General features: G+C 39.6%; 1 protein-coding gene across 1 annotated transcript in view; it reads right to left on the reverse strand.

Annotated features, from left to right (window-relative positions):
• scn8ab (sodium channel, voltage gated, type VIII, alpha subunit b) overlaps window positions 1–20,116 on the reverse strand; it is a 50,915-nt gene that overhangs the window by 23,997 nt on the left and 6,802 nt on the right. Inside the window, exons 2-8 of the mRNA XM_062416436.1 lie at window positions 17,946–18,283; window positions 9,900–10,018; window positions 9,529–9,618; window positions 9,303–9,431; window positions 7,023–7,114; window positions 2,921–3,142; window positions 2,630–2,693 (exon numbers count right to left, since the gene is read on the reverse strand). Of these exons, the coding sequence (XP_062272420.1) occupies window positions 2,630–2,693; window positions 2,921–3,142; window positions 7,023–7,114; window positions 9,303–9,431; window positions 9,529–9,618; window positions 9,900–10,018; window positions 17,946–18,227 (998 nt within the window). The 5' untranslated portion in view covers window positions 18,228–18,283. The remainder of the gene's footprint in view (window positions 1–2,629; window positions 2,694–2,920; window positions 3,143–7,022; window positions 7,115–9,302; window positions 9,432–9,528; window positions 9,619–9,899; window positions 10,019–17,945; window positions 18,284–20,116) is intronic.

Genomic DNA, 20,116 nt, shown 5'->3' on the forward strand with positions numbered 1-20,116 from the left:
CTATAATGTATTTGATAAAGTTGGTGCAATGTACAGGGCTGACAGCTGGTGAGATGCAGAAAGAACCAGTCACCCCAAGGTTCCCAATTATCTATATACAGTAAATGTGCCAAAAGTTTGATAAGTGTTCCTATGAAAGCCCAGTACTCATGTTAAATGATGTTGACCTGCAGCAATTGACATATCAAAGCTGTGATGTCATAAATTTACTTGGCCCCATGACAGGTTACACCTTTCTTTAAATATGACCTGGCTTACCTTTAAGTTGCCTTTCAGTCCTGCCCTCAAACAAGCAAAGAGCAGATACTTAGTGGCTTCACCCTTTCTCATACCTACATTGTATCGGCTCAGGCTAAACTACAGTGGCTGTTCTAACCGGCTTGATAGGCAACTTCATCTGAATGCTATGCTCCGCTCAGATGTCCACCAACCATTAACATCCCAACTGGTATGAGAAACTTTTCTTGAATAATGTTCCTCTCAATGAACAGTGTTTCATTGAGTTGAGTCGACGACACATCGACTCCTATCAACTACCCAGAAAGTTTTATTCACTTTTGCTAACAATATTGCCACCTAACAGCAACTACACAGTCGCCCATAAAGTTGGAATAATTTAGTTTTCAGACACATTCCTCTTTATATTTTCTATTTATACACATCAGTAATCACCTTTGACCAGGTATAATGAGATTGATCAATACAATTTTGAGAATATATACACTTTATCTATCAAGAAAACATCACATTGTCACAATCATTTCATGGAAAGAGGTACAAAATATTTTATTCCAACTTTATTTGCGACCGTGTACAACCAGCTAACACCATGTCAAGCTAGCCAACATGTTGCTATTACTGTCAGCTACCTAACCCACTAAGCAACAGCCAACCAATCACGTTCAACTACCTCAGAACCTACACACACCATAAACTACACACCAAGGTAGATTGATGGGTATTGATGGGTCAAGTGGCCGGCAGCCGACAAGGAGAGAGAGTGGCTCCAGTTTGATAATGACATGGATGGGACTTGTGAAGCCATAACAAAGGAAGATGCACATCAGAAGCTCCAATCATCACTGGCAACATTGTTGCTGAGAGGTTTGGCATTAAGGAGCAGCAGGTGACAAAAAATCCTCAAAGAAAAACTGTGTGATACAAAAATCAACCAGCTAAGAGAGAAACTGATGTATCTAACGTATGTTCAAACATATGGATTTAAAGTAGTTGGCAGTCTCTGGTCTCTAATGAGTCTGTAAGTCTGTGTGTGTGTGTGTTGCACTAAGCATATAATTTACATATTGTGCTCCGACTGCACAGTTTTCTGATGTAGCCGTCATACTAATGAACTAACAATGTCTGCATTTGTTTCCCACACATTGTCATTCTTTAAACAGTTGCAGTAGCTCATTAAATATGTGAAATACACACAGTAGAGAAAGCAGAGACCACAGCGATCAACTTTTCCTCCCTTCTGTTTTTAGGTTATTTCAAATAGCAGAGGGAGTAGGAAATAACATCCTCTGTGCTTCCGTTTCTACAGGAATCAAAAAGAGCATGACTGGTTTTCGCTGGTTGTTGTTCGCACTGCGTCAGATGACATTTGCACAAAGTTGGGCCTTTCAAGGAGAACAATGTTGCTTTATCAGATCTTCAGATGAAGTTAACATGGCATGCCCCAAAGTGAAGACTGACCAATGGAGATTTGTCAAGGATGTCTGGATTCCAAAAGGGAGAATGAAAGCACCATCAAGCAGTTTAGGAACATCTTCCTCTTCAATGTTGAAGGCAAGATATTGTTCAGCATCGTTACTCAATGACCAATGGAGTACCTCCTGAACAACTCCTAAATCAACAACTCAGTTCAGAGAGGCAGAGTCCTGAAGGTTACCAAAGTGCATTGAGCACACAAGAGTGGCACTCAGCTAATCATAAAGGTGCAGGAAGGCTACAGAGACCTAGCTGTTCTGTGACTGCTCCTTAGCATCTAGATGGCTATAGATCAAGGGGGTGACCCAGTGACAACACATGCTATGAGGCCTGATTAACCCAACCTAAATTGTCTGGGCAATTTGTGTGAAAGAAAATTGTGGGACTTTTGTCTCACATTCCAGGGGCACTCGGATGTGACTGGCTAACACAGGCATGTAGCACACTCTCATGTCCACCCCGAATGACAGTCACACAGATAGGGCTGCTAAAAACGGATATGTGTTGATAGTCTACCAGCCCAAAAACATAATTTGTGATGGTCCATCAGTCATTTGTTCCAGTACACCACTGGCCATAACCTACTGTTGGCTGTAAAATGGTGAATAAATTGTTTTGAGCTTTACACAACCCCAGTGAAATGACTTGTTTCCGTATCAGAATGTCATCCATTTGGTCTGATAACATTCTGAAAATCTAGAAGAAGAAAATGGCCAGTGTACTAATGTTGCGCCCAACATGAGATTTAAAAACTCTGTATACTGTGAAATACAGAGAGTTTTAATCAGCATTGTGTCAACTCGTTTGGCAAGGACTTGAATGTAACGGACGTTCATTTATAATGTAAGAGTTCCGCACTTAACGTTTAAAGCATACACATGGAGGCATGCATTTAGTGAGTGAAGCACTAACTTACCCCGAATCAGAACTGTTTCCACATAGTAGAGCATCAACCTGACCAGGGTAGAAGTAAAAATTTGCTATGGGAAAAAAACAAACAGAACAGTCACTTGCATTAGCCACTGGGCTATGATATTTGTGTGACATTGGTTGAGGTTTTTATTCATTTTGTAGATCAGCGGTGTAGAACAATGTAAAATCTCTCAAAAACAAAGCAATACTAAGAAAAAATAATTATGCTCACACTTTCTGTTATGTCCCATTTATGTATTCATGTGCAACTAGCTTCATCAACGGAATCACTCACTGTCATTCATGATGTATTCGTCCCAGTCAAAGCCCCTGGTGCCATTTGACAGGAACTGCTCTGTCGTGTTGATTGGCCAGACTACACACTTCTGCCGCAGGTTCCCCATAAAGAGCTGCAGCCCAATCAGAGCAAAGACGCTGAGACAGAAGACGGTCAGGATCATCACATCCGACAGCTTCTTCACAGACTGGATCAGAGCACCCACAATGGTCTTCAAGCCTGTCAATTAGCATAGAAAAAACACACACCCACACACACACACACACACACACACACACACACACACACACACACACACACAAACATGTACGAATGCACATACATGAAAACAGGCAAACTCACATACACACCAGCATACACATTCAAATGCACACACACACACACACACACATAGACACAAATAAAAATAATTGCAACTTTTGGTACAGAAAGAGTGTACAAGCTGAGTTTGGTTTCATATCTATGATTCAGATCTGATTCAATTCATACAAGGAAGAAGTTATGTTTGCTAAAGTATATCTAATCCTGTATTTAACCCTGTGCTGTGCAGGCTCTTACATAAATCTAAACTTGGCAGGCATCAGAAATATTTCTCATGCACCTACGCCCAGCTCTGCCAAGACTCAACAATAGAAACTGACTTTCAGTGTCTTGCGTATTTCACTTGAGTATAACCGGTGTTCATATGGTGCTTCTTGTTGTAATCGTCTTTCCTGAGTTGATACAAATCTATAGTTCAGGTTGTTGTCTTTTCAATTAGTTATTCTGCTGTTTTCTAACCATTTTAATACCTCAACAGCACATGAATCACTTGGAAATAAGGGGATTCTTCTTCTTCTTTTTTAAAGATAGTGGCTTGTGACAAATATTGGTGCCTTTGTTAATATGCAACAAATAAATATAAAATAATTTGAATAACAACCAACACATGAGTTGGTGCAGTGTATGCTTATTGTCAACTGTTAAATGAACTGTAACTCTCCCTTCTCTAGCTTTGCTGGTGGGTTGCACGGACTGAAGGAAAGATATCTGAGGGCTTTAAATCATGTATAAATGCAATAAGATCATCATATTATCATTTAAATGTAAAACGTTCATTGCTAAAGCAGTTGCTCCATAACAGTAGACTGAGTAAATCCTACAGCAGAGAGTTCAGAGAAGACAGCTGAGAATCCAGTTTGGGTGTAAAATATATCTGGTGTAGAAAAAGGAATTCACTGATATCCAAACATAAATAATGTAAGCACAATGCAATAATGCTACAAGCGGTCCCATACGGTAATAAAAAAGTGTAGTCTGTGTGTGTTGGACTGGGGGCTTAATATCTCTAGTCACTATCTGCAGGTATGACTCTGCAGCTCATAAGTAGAGGATCATGTTGTCCTGTATCTTCATGTCTCCAGGGAAGAGAAACCCTGTATCCTGTACTATGCTTTTTTAATCACAGTTGACTTCCATCATTTCTTTTCCCGCTCACTTGGATAGAGTTCAGGCTACTTTTACTTGTTATAAATAATATTTATTTCAAATAAGGAGAATTATCCCATACCATGAAATTGGGTGTCTTCTGTCTTTTTTATAATAAATGTGACACAATTTTACATCATATCTATTATATCAATATAGATTTATAGTTTTTGCCATTAGCAAGTCAAGAATCCCACATGTGAAAAAAGTAAAAGTCATTTAAAAAGCACATTAATCATTATTACTGAATTGAATAAGATAAATAGTAGATGTTTAAAATACTGGCAGCTTTAAGAACATACAAAATGAATCTCACTGTTCTACTCTTAACAAGCTTTGCCGAACATACTGCTCTTTTCTCGCTTACTGTACCTCCTTTTAAAGGACCACTTCACTATTTTTAGTATTATGTGCTAATCATAGATGACAATGCTTTCATGCACCATCACACTTGTCAGTACTTTTTCACAGGAAGTTTCTCTTAACCACCATAAACTGTAAAGGTAAGGACATAGACAAAGCTGCATAAAGCAAAAATGTTTCGTGGTTTGAAAGACTAACATGAGATTTTGCATCAACATAGAATGGACACTTATTGTGGGGTTGAATGCAGGTTGTTAGCTATATGATTATGAAAGATATGTTGAGATACTTTCATTAAGATGAAAGACAAGACAGTATAGTGTGTAATAACAGCAGACTGATTCCACTATGATTTAGGTGGTGCATTCAAGGTGTACCACAGATATAGATAGAGGTCATGTTTATTTGTTGTTTTTGTTTTTTTTCTTAAAACACATCACACCATAAAACTGCAGCTGTATGGGATGTTCCCATCAGAGAGACACATTTTCATATTCATATTAAATTCCCTCTGTGAGTAAATAGTTGTATAGACATGTGTTTTAGCATATTTGTTTGAAGCTTTTTCCACCTACTAAGTGCAGATAGCACCACACCTAGATTTAGGATCTGAGGAATAGAAATTGTATCATGGGATTTTGCTTCCCTTCACTCATTGTGTCCGTCTAAAGGGAACGTCCCTGACTATCGGCAGTGAATGATTATACCAGCTGAAAACAGCAGCACCACACACAGCAAACGGCGCACATAACAGGGCCCAGTCAAGGAAGCAGGAAGTGAATAGGAGAAAGAGAGGACAGGCGAGGAAGAGTCGGTGGCCTGGGGGAGGTGGTGGGCGGGCAATGAGAGGTGGCATGCAGGTCATTTAAACGCCAAGGCTGAAGAAATTGACTCTGTGTCAGCATCACCTGTCTGTAAACCGTGATGGTGACCTTGCTTTCACTGAAGAACCGTTCCCATCCCAGGCACCCCTTTCTCACACTCATGCAGAGCTGGGCGAGCCCTCAGGCCTGAGCACTATAAACTGGGGGCTGAGACTATTGTACTGTGTGTGTACATGTGCAGCATGTGTGCATGTGTAAGGATGAGCTAAAATAATCTCAAAGTTTTTGAATTTAATTGTTTACAAAACCGTTAATATATAAGCAAATGTAAACGTATGTCATAGTATGTTCCCTGAGATATATGCACAGTTTTCTTTTGTAACTTATGATATTTATTCATTTTTTATGTGTCTCCCTTAGACTCCCAGGATGGATAAAGATCTTCAAAAAAAAAAGAAAAAAAGAAAAGAAAAAAGCAATCAGAAGCCTACTACATAACTCTCAAATGAAAGAACAGAAAGCAAAATCCAAATAAAAGCCCCTTGAAGCCAAACTTGTAAATGCATGTGTCTCAAAGCTTCATGCAGCGTTGATGTGTTGTCAAATTAGGCTTGGCAGTCTTATAGAATTATATCATCTTTAGAAAAATGGGAGGCAGTGTCATAGACTGAGAAAATGTGGGTCAAAAGAGGAGAAGATCATGTTTTATCCCTAATGAGTTTGTTAATTTAAACATTTCACTCATTGGAAATAATATCTAAACTCTTCCACTATATTATCACGTTGTATTAGAAACTTGTACAGACAGATAGCTGTTGCGTACCACCAAGTGCTGCATTACTCCAGGTGTCCATATAGGACATGTGACCCCACAAGACTGCCAGTAGACTGCTAAGCCTATCAAAAATGTATTGCTACCATTTTTGATTGAGTCATCAAACAAAAATAAAACAAAATAATGTATATATTCTAAAACATCCTCTTTTAAAAAATAAAATAAAATGTCAAAGAAACAGAAATATAGACGGCTAATAGATAAAGTAAGCTCAGCCTTAGTGTTTAAATGGGAGTCTCACCTGGAATGACAGAAATAGTTTTCAATGCTCGGAGAACCCTGAACGTTCTCAGCGCCGAGACATTCCCAAGGTCCACAAATTCTGTTATATATCTGTAACAAGGTAGGATGACACACAGAACAGAACCCCATGACACACAACACACACGATAACAACACACACACGCACGCATGTACGCGCAAGAGCACGACACCAGCACCACCATCGAAGATCAGCGGGGGACACCACGGTGAGAGAGAGCACGCCTGTCCGACCAGTAGGAAGAGAACGAAGGAGGAAGAGGAGAGGATAGGGACTGAAACAAAACCACACCTAACATCAACCCCGTGACTCGCCCACCCACAAACACAAACACCTGGACTCTCTTACCTGGGATAACTGAAATTGTTTTCAAAGCCCTCAGAACCCTGAACGTACGCAGAGCTGACACATTGCCTAGGTTTACAAACTCTGTTATATACCTGCAAGGTGGATCAGATACAGTTACTCAGCAGCCATCCCAAACATTGGAAAGAAAGAATATATGGTTACATGATATTTTAAAAAGCATTTTCAATGTGGTATGATGGACTGATGTAGACTGAAGGTGCTGTAGGCAATTGTCCTTACAAGTTGTTGTTTTTTTCAATATTTAGAACAATTTTTATAAGATCCTCCATACATAGATTATTCAAATCAGGGCTCTGAGTGGGAATAACACAATCAGACCTCAAAAGTTTAATAACCAATCAGGATAACTCTGTGTGAGTCTACTATTTACAAGTCTGCAAACAGCAGGAGGGAAACAAATCCATATCCACTGAAGAGGTGACTTGAAACAAAATACTGGCACTGAAATCAATTACGATGAGGAACATGACGTAGCTACAGCTTTGCAACTGTGGAGGCTATATGTAACAAAAGTTTTGGGAGTAATGAGTTTATAAGTAACTACTAACTAGGCTGAGCTCACAAAGTTGTGCCATGCATGAAAAGTATTACATTTATAAAGGCTGCTAAAAAAAAAAACCATGGTATTTGACCATAATGTGTGTTGCTGCAATGGCTGTGTTGATAAAAAATTAGTTTTTCAGGTTTGTGGAGATTTTGTTCTTTCAGATTATTTTCATTTCTCCAAAGTTGCCCACAGCAGCTTTTAGATGGAGGAGTTCTGTTGTTATCCATTATGATTTAAATTAAACCAGTGTGCTGTTCAATTTTAAAACCACTCCAGCAGACTACAAAAGAGCAGTTTGTTCTTAAAAGGTTAAAACAAAGACACACACCATGATGGCACATGTTAGTTAATCATAAATTAGCATAATCTGATAACAAATGTTTTTGCACCAAAAATAAAATGACTGAATTCACTATATTTAACCTCCGCCATTTTATTTGAGTGTCCACATTTTGCATCTAAATGTATTCATTATAAAGTGCCTCATTGTGTGATTCTACAGTCAGTGCTGACATAAAATGTCAATGAATCATAATTCATGAGTATCAAATGTAAATGTACTGCTCACTATAGAGTAAAATACTGAGTGTCTGTTCTATAGGGCGTGGGGAATGAGCCTCAACCCTTTCTCACAGCAGACATTTTGGCTCGTTAAGAAAGCACAGGTGTCACCAATAACTTTAATGATGTATCTCATTAGTCACATCAGTGAGACAGTGTGCATAGCACCAGGGCTGGGCTTCACCAGCTAATCGAAAATCCACAACTTTGTGTTTAAAATTTTTAAATTCTTAGTGAATAATCACTATTACTATTAATTACTATTAATTACTATCAGGCTGCACCGATCAAACATAGACTTAGCAAGACTTTACAGTAATGTGGAAATCAATTGCTAGGAAACGTCTGCAGTGCCATCCAATAAGTAACAACTGTGTAAATAGGAAGTCACTTTAGCATCACATGACTTCCAAAATTACCTTGTTTAGGGACCAAAATATAAAATAATATTTGTGAATGCAAGTCTGACTTTATTTTATTTATGTGTGCATACCTGGACAAATATCTGTGCTTTAGAAGTGGTAATATTCATACAATTTACAGTGAAATAGAAATTAAACAAAACTGACATTATTTCATCAATTATTTAATGTTTTTAATTTGAGATATATTGTGTTTTGTTCTGTGAAATGTTAAGTGTCAGGTCAGTAATGTAGATAGATAGATGCTTTATTGTCATTGCATATTAAAACATAACCAAATCTAGTCCAGCAGTAATCCATCCACTTACCAGCATAAAAAATATATATTTTAATTTATGTTTAAAAATATCAATAGAAATTACAATAAACAGTCATAGTCACATAAATAGTAGATACAAGCAAACCTACACAAGGTGCGGCGATATTAATGTGATCAGTTACACCTGTGTTTGAGAAGCCAGACTCTCTGCACTGAGAAATGTCTGTTGCCATTTGGGATTTACAAACTTGTATAGCTTAAATAAATCTCTTCAAAAGGATTCTATCCATATAACTACTAAAATACTAAAGTATTAAGATATTTTGATCAGTTATGTTGAAATTCCCTGTTTGAGTTCTTGCTCTAATTGCTGTGCTTGCCCCTTTTTTACGTTTGACCACAGTTTTTTATGAAACTCTTTTCATTTTTCATTGCTCTTCTTATTAATAATTACGAGTTAAAATACTTACGCCATTGAGATGACCATGAAATCCAGCCAGTTCCATGGGTCTCTGAGAAATGTGAACCCATCTATAGCGAAACCTCGGGCAACAATTTTTGTGAGTGATTCAAATGTGTAGATACCTGTGAAAGTGTACCTTGAAAAAAAAAAGAGAGAGAAGACAGTAAATGGTGACAGATACAATAAACATGGATAACATGGATTTGTGAGAAGAAGTAAAGACGTGTACTTACTCTACTTGTTTGGACCACTCTGGGGGGTCACTAAATGTCATGAATATACAGTTGGTCAAAATCGTACACATGATGATCATGCTGAATAACGTGAGGAGACGGATGTTAAGGAAAGTTTGAACAGTACTAGTCATAACACTCCATACACTCAAACAACAACTGAAATAAAGCTTTAGTATTGAAGAAAAGCTCAAAGAGGGCAGAGTAGGAAGAAGACAGTGATTTAGTGCTTACAGTGCATTTCAAGTTCACTTACTTTTAACTGACCATTTGTCACACAAGCAGAACAAACAAACCACATACAATACTGCAACGTTTGTTTTCATCCACTGTAAAGCGTAGAAAATTAATCTCTTCACTTGAAAGGATATGAATGTATCAAAATCTTAATAGCTATTCGCCTAAGTAAATTAAAAGGGCTTAAGATGTACAAGGAGGGCGTGGCACTGAAGCGGAAGATTGTTTTCCCTTTGTTAATAACAATAAATGTCTGTGGAGAGAGAGAGAGAGAGAGAGAGAGAGAGAGAGAGAGAGAGAGAGAGAGAGAGAGAGAGAGAAAGAGAAGACAATTAGATCATCTGCAGAAAATATATGCCACATATTATTCAGTATATGGTTTACAAACCTTTGCTCTATCTCATTTTTTTTTTTTTAAAGGAGGAGATGACTGTAGTCATGACTGCTGATTAGCTGATGTGAGTCCTGAGTTTACCTCTGAGTCACGAGGCACTGCTGCATTGGTTTCCCCTGCAACTACAGGGCTAGTTCTCGCAAAACAGGTGATACTGAACTCATTTTGAACGTGGCATTTTGATAGGAGTCTCACAATGTTGTCACTTAACCCGTTTGTCACTTTAACAGTGAGCTATACATAGCACACAGAATAAAAACATTATAGTTAAAAGGTGTAGAAAAGGGCATTCAGTCAGAGGGAGTGAGACTGTGTTTTACTCTTGTGACATCACTCCCTCTGTGTCACCTGAGAGCTAGAAGTACAGTCAACACCTCTGCCCTGCTTGCATCAGACAGAGCCTCAGTCCTGGGGAGCTTTCAGCATGACAGGAGCAGCAGACAGGCGCATGTGAAGCTCTCCCCTCACTGTGGCCAAATGACTCTCTTCTCCCCAGGTTTAAAGCTCTTACTGGAAGAGAGCCGCAAATGCTGTCATCGATCAGGGGCAGATCTGCTGACTCTAGGCTCTCAACAACCACTCCCCACCCATAAACAGCAGTGGGCCAAGTGGGGCTGGGCACTGGGGTGAGGCAGCAGCCTCCTCTGTGTTCGACTGAGTGTGTGTTTGTGTGTGCACAGTCACACCTGTGTGTGCTTGTAGATGTTTTTGAACAAAGACAATGTGGGGTCAGAGTGAGATGTATGGGCATTATTTACAAACAAACAGACTACTGGGACACTATATTTACAGCTAGCTTATAACCAAAGCCAATGCTTCCAGTTTTCTTTTATACTTCAATGCATCATAGTTTAGAGTTGGTTCACTGATAATGTGCAATGTTGTTGTTGGTTTTTTTTTTACCTCCTTTACCACATTCACTTATGTGTATTTATGACACCACTGACCATGATGACTGACAGTATTTACTGAAAACATGTGTATGTGTGACCAGAACAATGAAGATGTCAATCCATGATCACAAACAATTTATTTCAATTTGAATTCAAGGTGTTGGTGTTCAAGATGCATTAAACCACAGCAGATCCTAAACCCAACTAGTTTACTTTCAGGCATATAATAATCACTGCACTCACAAATGATAACTTACTTGTGGACACACCCGTGGTGTGAACCACACACACGTGGCTTACACCACGGGAAACACTAGAAAGAGATGGTGAGGCGGCCAGAAATGTCCTGAGACTAGTGGTGTCCTCAAATTAAATTAAATTAAAAATAGCGTCTGCAGTCTGGGAAAAGACAAGATGTATTCTCTGCATCAGAAGACTCCTCTCTCTCTCCCCTTTCTCTCTTTGCCTTTTTCGCTTATGGAGCATCTGCACTACTTGAAATATCCTCTCACTATTCTTCCTGTCACAAGGTGAAAATAATTATCTCTACTTCATCAACACACATGATCTACAGTCTTGTCCAAAGGGTAAATCTTTCTCTCTGAGGTCAAACCAAGCGTTTGCTGACCAAGCAAATACAGCATGTAGATGGAAGGAGAGGCTGTAAAATTAGCAATATCTCATTAGCAGCTACAGACACCCTGCAAGCATACCAATGTCCCCCATGCAATCGTGGATAAATCCAGTAGATTTGTTGTAGACAATCTCACATATAGAACATCTCTGCTTTGTCCTTACTGAGTTGACGTTTTTGTAAGGATTCACAAATGAACTCCAAAAAAGGCTTCCGTTACTCAATGAATTGGGTCGACTTGGAGACAGAAAAATGTGCTGTTGACGCAAACTTGGCAAATTGGCAGAGCTACAACAAGGGTTGCAAAGGACAGGTAATTTCCTTAATTGATCGGCAGCCACATTAATGTATAATCAATCAACCACCAAAGCTTATAAAATACAGAATAAATGTTTTATTCACTAAAAGCTCCACTGTCATTTGCTATTTTTACAGATAAACTATATAAACACAAGTCAATGATTTGATCTATAAATAATATGATATAATGCCAAAATGTCAACATCAACACACATAATTGCAACTTTAGTAGAGGACGTATTTCAATTTCAGAATATAAGCAAAACTGTGTGGTCAGGTAATAGGCGCTTATTGCACCTTAGATTAACTGAAGACTCCAACATGTCATCTAGGTAAGCAGCACGATTACTCTGCTGTTCCTAATTTACCAGACAAACTTACTGAAACTCTGTGTAGTTTGTTGACAGACACTGAATCCCACATCATTGAACTGCAGGTTTTGCTTTGTTTTTCACTAAACATATCAACCATGTAATGCACTACTATGCTTGGTGAACTGAGGATGAATTGCATCTCATCACAGGGTGTCACACTGAGCGACTATGGCAGCGGACAGGCACTATGCCTCATAAAACACTGTGTATGTCAAATACAGTGCCTGTAATGCACGACTAAACATTCTCATCTACATATCTGTCCATTTAATTGCATATTTGAGTGTATACCATACATACATACTTACAAATATGTGCAAACATACAATTCAGCAGACCGAGCTTCACTGTAAGGATAAGCCTTATTTGCTGCAAAGCTGGTGAGGTGAAATGTTCCTAATTCTCAACAGAGCGTTAAAGAAAAAGGCACACATGCAAGAATTAGGAGGCAGACTGCAGCTGCAAGGACAGCGTGTGTGTGTGTGTGTGTGTGTGTGTGTGTGTGTGTGTGTGTGTGTGTGTGTGTGTGTGTGTGTGTGTGTGTGTGTGTGTGGGTGAGGAGGAGGAATAGTGGAGCAGGGATATGTAGAGGGGCTTGCAGGGGTATGGGACAGCAGCAAAGAGAGCTGAAGACAGAGAGAGAGAGAAAGAGAGAGAAAGAGAGAGAGAGAGAGAGAGAGAGAGATGAAGGGGTGGGGGGGTGGAGGGGGAGTGATGCAGAAAAGAAAGCCCGAGAGCTGCAGAGGGGAGAGAGCCAAACCTGAGATGGATGGGTAGACGGAGGAGGAGGAGGAGGAGGAGGAGGAGGAGGAGGAGGAGGAGGAGGAGGAGGAGGAGGAGGAGGAGGAGGAGGAGGAGGAAAGGGAAGGCATGCAGCAGAGAGAGAGAAACTGAGAATGAGATGGGGGTGGGGGGCAGAGAAAGAGAGGGACGGCTGAGTGAGATCTAAGCATGGATACAATAGAGACAAAATCATGGGGAAGGGGTGTTGTACTTCTCTTAATCATCACAGTACGACACCGGCTGATCTACTTCACAAAACAGACTATAGATTTGGCCTTTTTTTTTAATCTACTGCATCCAGCTTCTCAAATGAGTGAATTTGCATATTTTCCCTTTTATGACTATAAATTAAAAATACCTAAGTTTTAGTTTGTTGGAAAGACTAAACGAGCAATTTCAAGGTGTCACCTTGGGATCTGGGAACCTGTGATGGGCATTAATCACCATTTCATATTCCATACTAAAAAAGGAATCAATTAATAGAAATAATGAAAATAATCTTTAGTTACAGCTCTAAATGTCCTTCACGAACGTTTTTAAAAAATGTTTGGATTCAAAGGCCTCTTCATAGAAATAGGAAAGTATGCTTTGGAAATTAGTTGAAATGGAGCCCATTTTGTAGGGAGTATTGACAAAGTGCATCTCGATTCAATTTTTAGGAGCAAAAATACGTCAGCTGTCACATTGTTCACTGTGATAATTTGACACTTGGTGACAAAACAGCACAGACCTCATGAGGAGCTTTAATTTAATATCCATTAAGCATAATAGCCTGAAAGTGAACTCATGTACGTCTGTTTGAGCTCACTGCACTGAGGACTTTGCCATTAATATCTCACCTAAGTAGGTAAAGTAATTCCCTGCAAATTATGTCATATGAAAAAATGCGTCATCCTATTTCTCTACCTGTGTGCTGTGCTGCAAAACCCCACTTTCTACTCCTTACCCCACCCTACATCTTTTAACCAACCTGGCTGAGCAGTGGAAGCACACTCAACCCCCTCCACCCCATCCCTTCCTCACTCAGCTCTGTACAAGAGGATGCTGTGTCATCAGAGACTGAGGACTCAGACAGAGCACTAAAGCCTGGCCCTTGCTCTAATTTACTACACCCTTAAAAAACAAGAACGACGGAGAGGAGGCAGTGGACGGGAGAAGGAAAAGGAGCGTAATCGACAGAGACACACACACACACACACGGACACAGAGATAGTGAAATAGAGGACATGATGTAATGGTGTGTGCAATGCTATATGCTAAGATTCAGAGGCTACTGTTGCCTTAGTCGTGAGCTCCCCTTGTGTGCTCACTAGTGGCTGCTGCTCTGCAGAAGCCTGGGCAGAAATGACTGGTCTACTGCACAGTGTTGTTATAACACCACAACAGGAAGAGAATAAAGCTTCTGCATCGATGAAACCTGAAAGGTGTTCAAACCACTTTTTTGTCCAAACTGTACAAGAGCCAAAATAAGCTGAATCATCTTAACTTTATGTCCATGTATATCGAAATCTTCCTCCTACACATAAACACAAGCTTGTGCACGTGGACGGTGCCAGCTAAAACACTAGTACGCCTTCTATCCATCGCATCCAGCCTTTTCCTGTATGACTACAGCAGCTTTAACGTTACCTAATCACATCAGACGTTTGAAAAGCCCAAGCAGTCCTCTCCCCATCACAGGGGAAAACAAGAACTGCAACGCTGCATTTCTCTTCCTCACCACTGCCCCCTCTTCCTCTCTTTGATGCATGAGTGCTGTGATCAGGTTTCCTGCAGCTGATGGTAACACATACACACACACACACACACACACACAAACACACACACACTTAGACACACTCATTGACATACAGTGCAATGGTAAGCGATAGGATGACTGTCGGTCGAGTAGAGGAGACGAGCAGCCTGGAAAGGTGAGGACACAAACAGCAGAGGAGGACTATATGAATATACTGGGAGGTACTTCCTCAGGTGTGATAATGGACAGATACATTAGTGGATTAGGAAGATGATTGATATGAATGATAGTAAGATGGAGATGGAAGATGAGGTTTTAGCCTGGGACTCTTTTTGAACTCGCTACATGGATGTTTATGATGAAGTTTGCAGATTTTGACTAAGCAGAATGAAGAGAAGTCAATGTCTGTATTGATACACACATAATCACATATGAGGTAACTAAGCTGTAGCCTAATAGTTAGATAAGATAAGCAATATGGCTGGCAGTGTAGAAGCCCAGTGTTCCTACCTTCCTTTATAAATTCCCTGAAAAAAGCCCTTTAGTAAGGCACCTAGAGACAACTGCACTGCAACTATGCTCTAATTTCATGGATTTAATTCTTTTAAATTATCATGTTGAAGAAAATGTTGGTGACACATTTTTATACCACTTATGAATCTAATCCTAACAGTCATTATATAGGGATGTTAGCACAACATCTCTGGATGTACCTGCATCACTTATTAACAATGATTCATTTGAATTTGGTTCCAGCTAATGCTATATTCACTCATCTATAAATCTGTGACCACTGGCAAACACATATTGGTAAATTCTGACCAAAAACACATTTATAAAATGACTTGTGTTATGTAGATGAACAATTTCATGTTTTCAGGCTAAACACTATCATATCTATAATGTATAGTTAATCATATCAATCACTTTTAACAATAATAATTTGAAAAAATAGATAAACCAGAGGTCTATCTTCAGTATTGCCATACTGTAAATGAGAATGAGAGGCACATTCAGAACATCTAGGAGCTGAAAATATGCACAACTTTTCATTACATTGTTTCTTACATAAACTATAAGACTCAGTGCTTTAACGCTTTGAACCCTAACATACTGAACCTGAACACTGTCTGGAATACTTTGTGACTGTTTACTTTTGTTCAGCATGTTTACTCATCTGGATCAGCTATGAATTAGATTTATGTATTTGTACAGTTGCTAATCTTATTTTTCACATCAGCTTTTGCACAACATGTTTAAAACCCTCTATTGTCAGTAAGTATAAATGTCCTGTAGGAGCAATAATTCCATGAAACTGTAGGTTTGATTTGAACTATGCCCCCACTAATGTGTAAAGTAATAAGACCAACAAATTGATTTTAGAAACAGAATACCTGGGTTTTTTCACTTATATTGAACACTACCATATGAACACACACTAAGAAACCCTGACAGCATTCATCCACACTGTGATACTATAATATTGACATTGTAGTATCTTGTCCTGTATAATTTTTTTCAATTTAGTCTTGTGCAGATAACCTATGTACACACACACATGCATATAACAGAGACAAAAACACCTTCCACTACAGGAAAAGGAGGTATGAGAGTAGTGGCCATGATAAACAACTGCACATAAACTATCCTTCAATTACCTAAGAAGTGGGGCAGGGGAGATGCCACAGAGGAAATTATGGAAGAGTGGTAGTATGCTTTGGGCAATAAGCAAAGTTGGAAAGGATATTAAGACAAGAATGCAACCCTTCCTGTGGCAACAGCTGAACTGGGGCTGTGGATCAATATAGCAGAAAAGGCACATACACTTGATAGTTTCATCCACCCTATGAGGGAGTGTTGCTGGCTATGCTGGCTGGTCCTGCTGACTGGGCTTCTTACTGCTGTACAGGCCGCGGATTCTCTTACACATTATCACTGCCACCACACAGGAGACCGGCAACTCCACACCTCTACACAGATGAAGGTACTACCACACGCTGCTGCCCTCTCCTCTCCACTTCCTGTCCTCTCCTGCCATCTTCTGCCATCTCTCCTCATCCCTCCACTGCTACTGAGCGACAGTAATGGCGGAACCGGGCTAGAGTTTGAAGTGGTGTGGGCCTAAATAACCTTGAAGTCTTGTCTCTAGACAATAAAAAGTGCATCATTTGGGAATAAAATCGGACGTAGTTTGTGTCATTTGCACATGTACCACATTCATTCTTAAATGCAGAAATGATGTGGCCGTGTAGCATACTCAAGATGAAAAGTAACATCATCTTAGATAATAATGAAATGAAACTAACTGTGATATGACCTTCAGCAATGGTATGTAATAACCTTTTTTTAGATGTTTAGTATTATCTCCCTAAAGTAACCCACTGTCTAACACTGAAACAGAATGCCAAAAAAAATCCACAAAAGTTGTACAGAAAAAAAACAGAGATTTTCAAAGAGGACATTACTTAATGTATGCTCTGATGAAAACCTGGCTTTCAGACCCCCATTTTGCTAGACAATTTACCAGATTCAGAAATATAATCAAACCTCCATTTTTATCAGCCACACACATGAAAATAAGGCAAATCCCCTACAGCTGTTACATCATCTCCACCATGAGCATTAACACTCACATAACAATAATTAAACATCACTGCATAAACCTTTATGAGAAATGCCACGTCCACAGCAACCCTGCTGTGATGCAGAAGCAATGGAACAGTGTCCCTCCGTCTCAGTTGTACTTTGATTATACAGCTGCACTCAAAAACTCACAGCCTTTGTATCAACTCTATGTGCACAATGATTATGTAGTGACTGTCTCTAAGTCCCAGTACCAGTGTTAAATGCCTCAAGGTCATCTTTGCAATTACAGTATCCATGTCACTGAAGTGAAAGCAATGACTTGACCTGAGTATGTTTTAACAGTTAAGACTGACTATAAACTATAATCTTAAATCCTCTATGAATCTACATCTACAAACCTCTAAATGAGCGAAAAAAGCAAAGGTTTCTTCAGTGTACAGTGTTTGTTTGGGGAAAGCTGGCCGGTGTGAAAACTCACTTTCTTGTTCAGATAGTATGGGTCCAAATCCTCCAGTGGCGTGGCTGACATTCCATTGGGAAGATCGCCGTAGATGAACGGCACGCTCTTCCCAGCCTCCAGGTCACTGTTGGGTTTGATTTCATTGTCATCAGATGTGTCGCGGTGACTACTGTCCGATCTGGGCTTGGGCGGTTGCTTGTTCTTCTCTTCTTTGATGCGCTTCTCGATATTAGCAAGCGTCTCCGCGGTAAACTTCTTGAAGCTGTCAGGTCCTGGGGGTGCCATAAGGGGTGCGGCCATGTTTTCATCCTGCAGCTATTTCCACTTTATTTGTTTTCCATCCCAGACATCCAGCTCTGAGAGGAAGAGAACGACACACAGTGAGAAAGAAAGAGTGAGCAGAGAAAGTGTACAGAAAAAAAATCGCTTTAAATAATGCCATCTAGTGTAGATATTTTTACAAGTATCACTTTAATAGTAGCCAGGCAAAGAATGGTTATGGTTGAAAAGAGTTGACATGTTTAGCGTTTAGAGCTGAAAGAGAGATAAAAACCAACTGCATCTCTTTTTCAGTGTCAGTGCAGCTCACAGGCTAAAATTTACTAGTCCTGCCAGAAAAAGCAAACAAAGCAAAATAAAGCTGGAAAAGTGCAAACATTTGGAACATGGGCCAGTCGGCACTATTTTTGCTCTCTCCATCAACCTTATTGAACAAAGCACCAATCCCATATTTTCAAAAGCTAAACCCAGCACATAAAAAGCACTGGATTCCTGTTTCTGTGATCTTTGTGACCCCAAAAGCAACAAAACCATGTCAAGCTTTTTCTCATTGAGTTGATGCTCACAGAGGATGTGCCCTTTACCCTACCAGGCACTCATCTGTCTGTCTGTCTGTCCCCTGACATGACATTTTGTCTTTCATACATTTCATTTGCATCAATGTCCTAACTTTGCCAAAAGGCAGCACTACACATTTCCTTAAAACTCTGTACTATTGATATTAACAATGAATCTGCCTGTAAGTATTGTTATTATTACTTATCTTATTGAGAGCAGACGGCCACATCTGCAGATCTATGCAGCTTTCAGCTAATTGTTTTGCTTTCAAACAGCTCTTGCTGATGACGGAAATAAAATAAAGCACACAGGCTCACGCCAGCCTAATGTATGCTGTCTGACCAGTCCAAGATGACCAGGAGCTCAACAATCTCTTCTCTAGATGTGTGAGCTGTTAGGCTAACACATCAAACATAAGAACTAGACCCACTGTTGTAAGTTTGTTTACTTCTTCAATCATTATCAATTGAACTAAATAACAGACGAAGCAGATGGATGAATGTGACTGAGATCTATGGGACAGGCGGGAATAGGTGGAGTTTACTGCATGAGAATATTTCTAATATAGAGAAAAATCACCTTTAAAAATATGACTTAGCCCATGTGTACAGTGTAGCTTCACGATACACAGGCCACAGTATGTACAGTGTCTGTATACTGTACTGACCAAAACAATGACTCTATACAGGACAACTTATTAATTATTAATTTAACAAAATAACTAAACACCCTAAACTAAAATGCTGAAGTGTGTCAAAAGACGCTCCATGAATTATTGCTGGGCTTGGCAGAAATTATTCAACCTCTGGAGCTCTGACTCATTGTTAAAACAGTAAGGTTGTCTACTGCATCTCTCCAAGGCTCAGATACATTTCATTCGGCTGATGCCTGAGCTGTTTGATACACCATATATTTGACAGTCAAGTAGCAGTTCGGGATATTAAAAAATCCGGCAGCAATGTTTGCAGCAGAAACAGTAGCAAGGGTACAGACCTTAAAATTGAATCAGAAAGAAGTCAGAAGAAATCCACGGGCAGAGAGAAAGATCCAACAGCCCGGTATCTTCCGATTCAAGTAACCCAACCTCGGTACAACCTCTAAGTCTCCTTCCACCAAAGCTACATCAATGGATCTACCTGCAAGGTGATTCAAACCGGGATGCAATAGCATGACCAGCAGCGCATGTACACTGTACACGCAACGCCTCAAATCTAAAAACAGGCAGCACAACTGAGAAGAGACCAAGAAGGAGCTGAACGAAATTCTGCAGATGTCCACTAACTCACTAGGTCATATGAGTAACGGTGCATAAAAATATGGACGCAAACATTTTTATTTAAAAAAGACTGAGT

This window comes from Scomber scombrus, chromosome 3 (genome assembly GCF_963691925.1).
Source record: "Scomber scombrus chromosome 3, fScoSco1.1, whole genome shotgun sequence".
Lineage (NCBI taxonomy): Eukaryota > Metazoa > Chordata > Actinopteri > Scombriformes > Scombridae > Scomber > Scomber scombrus.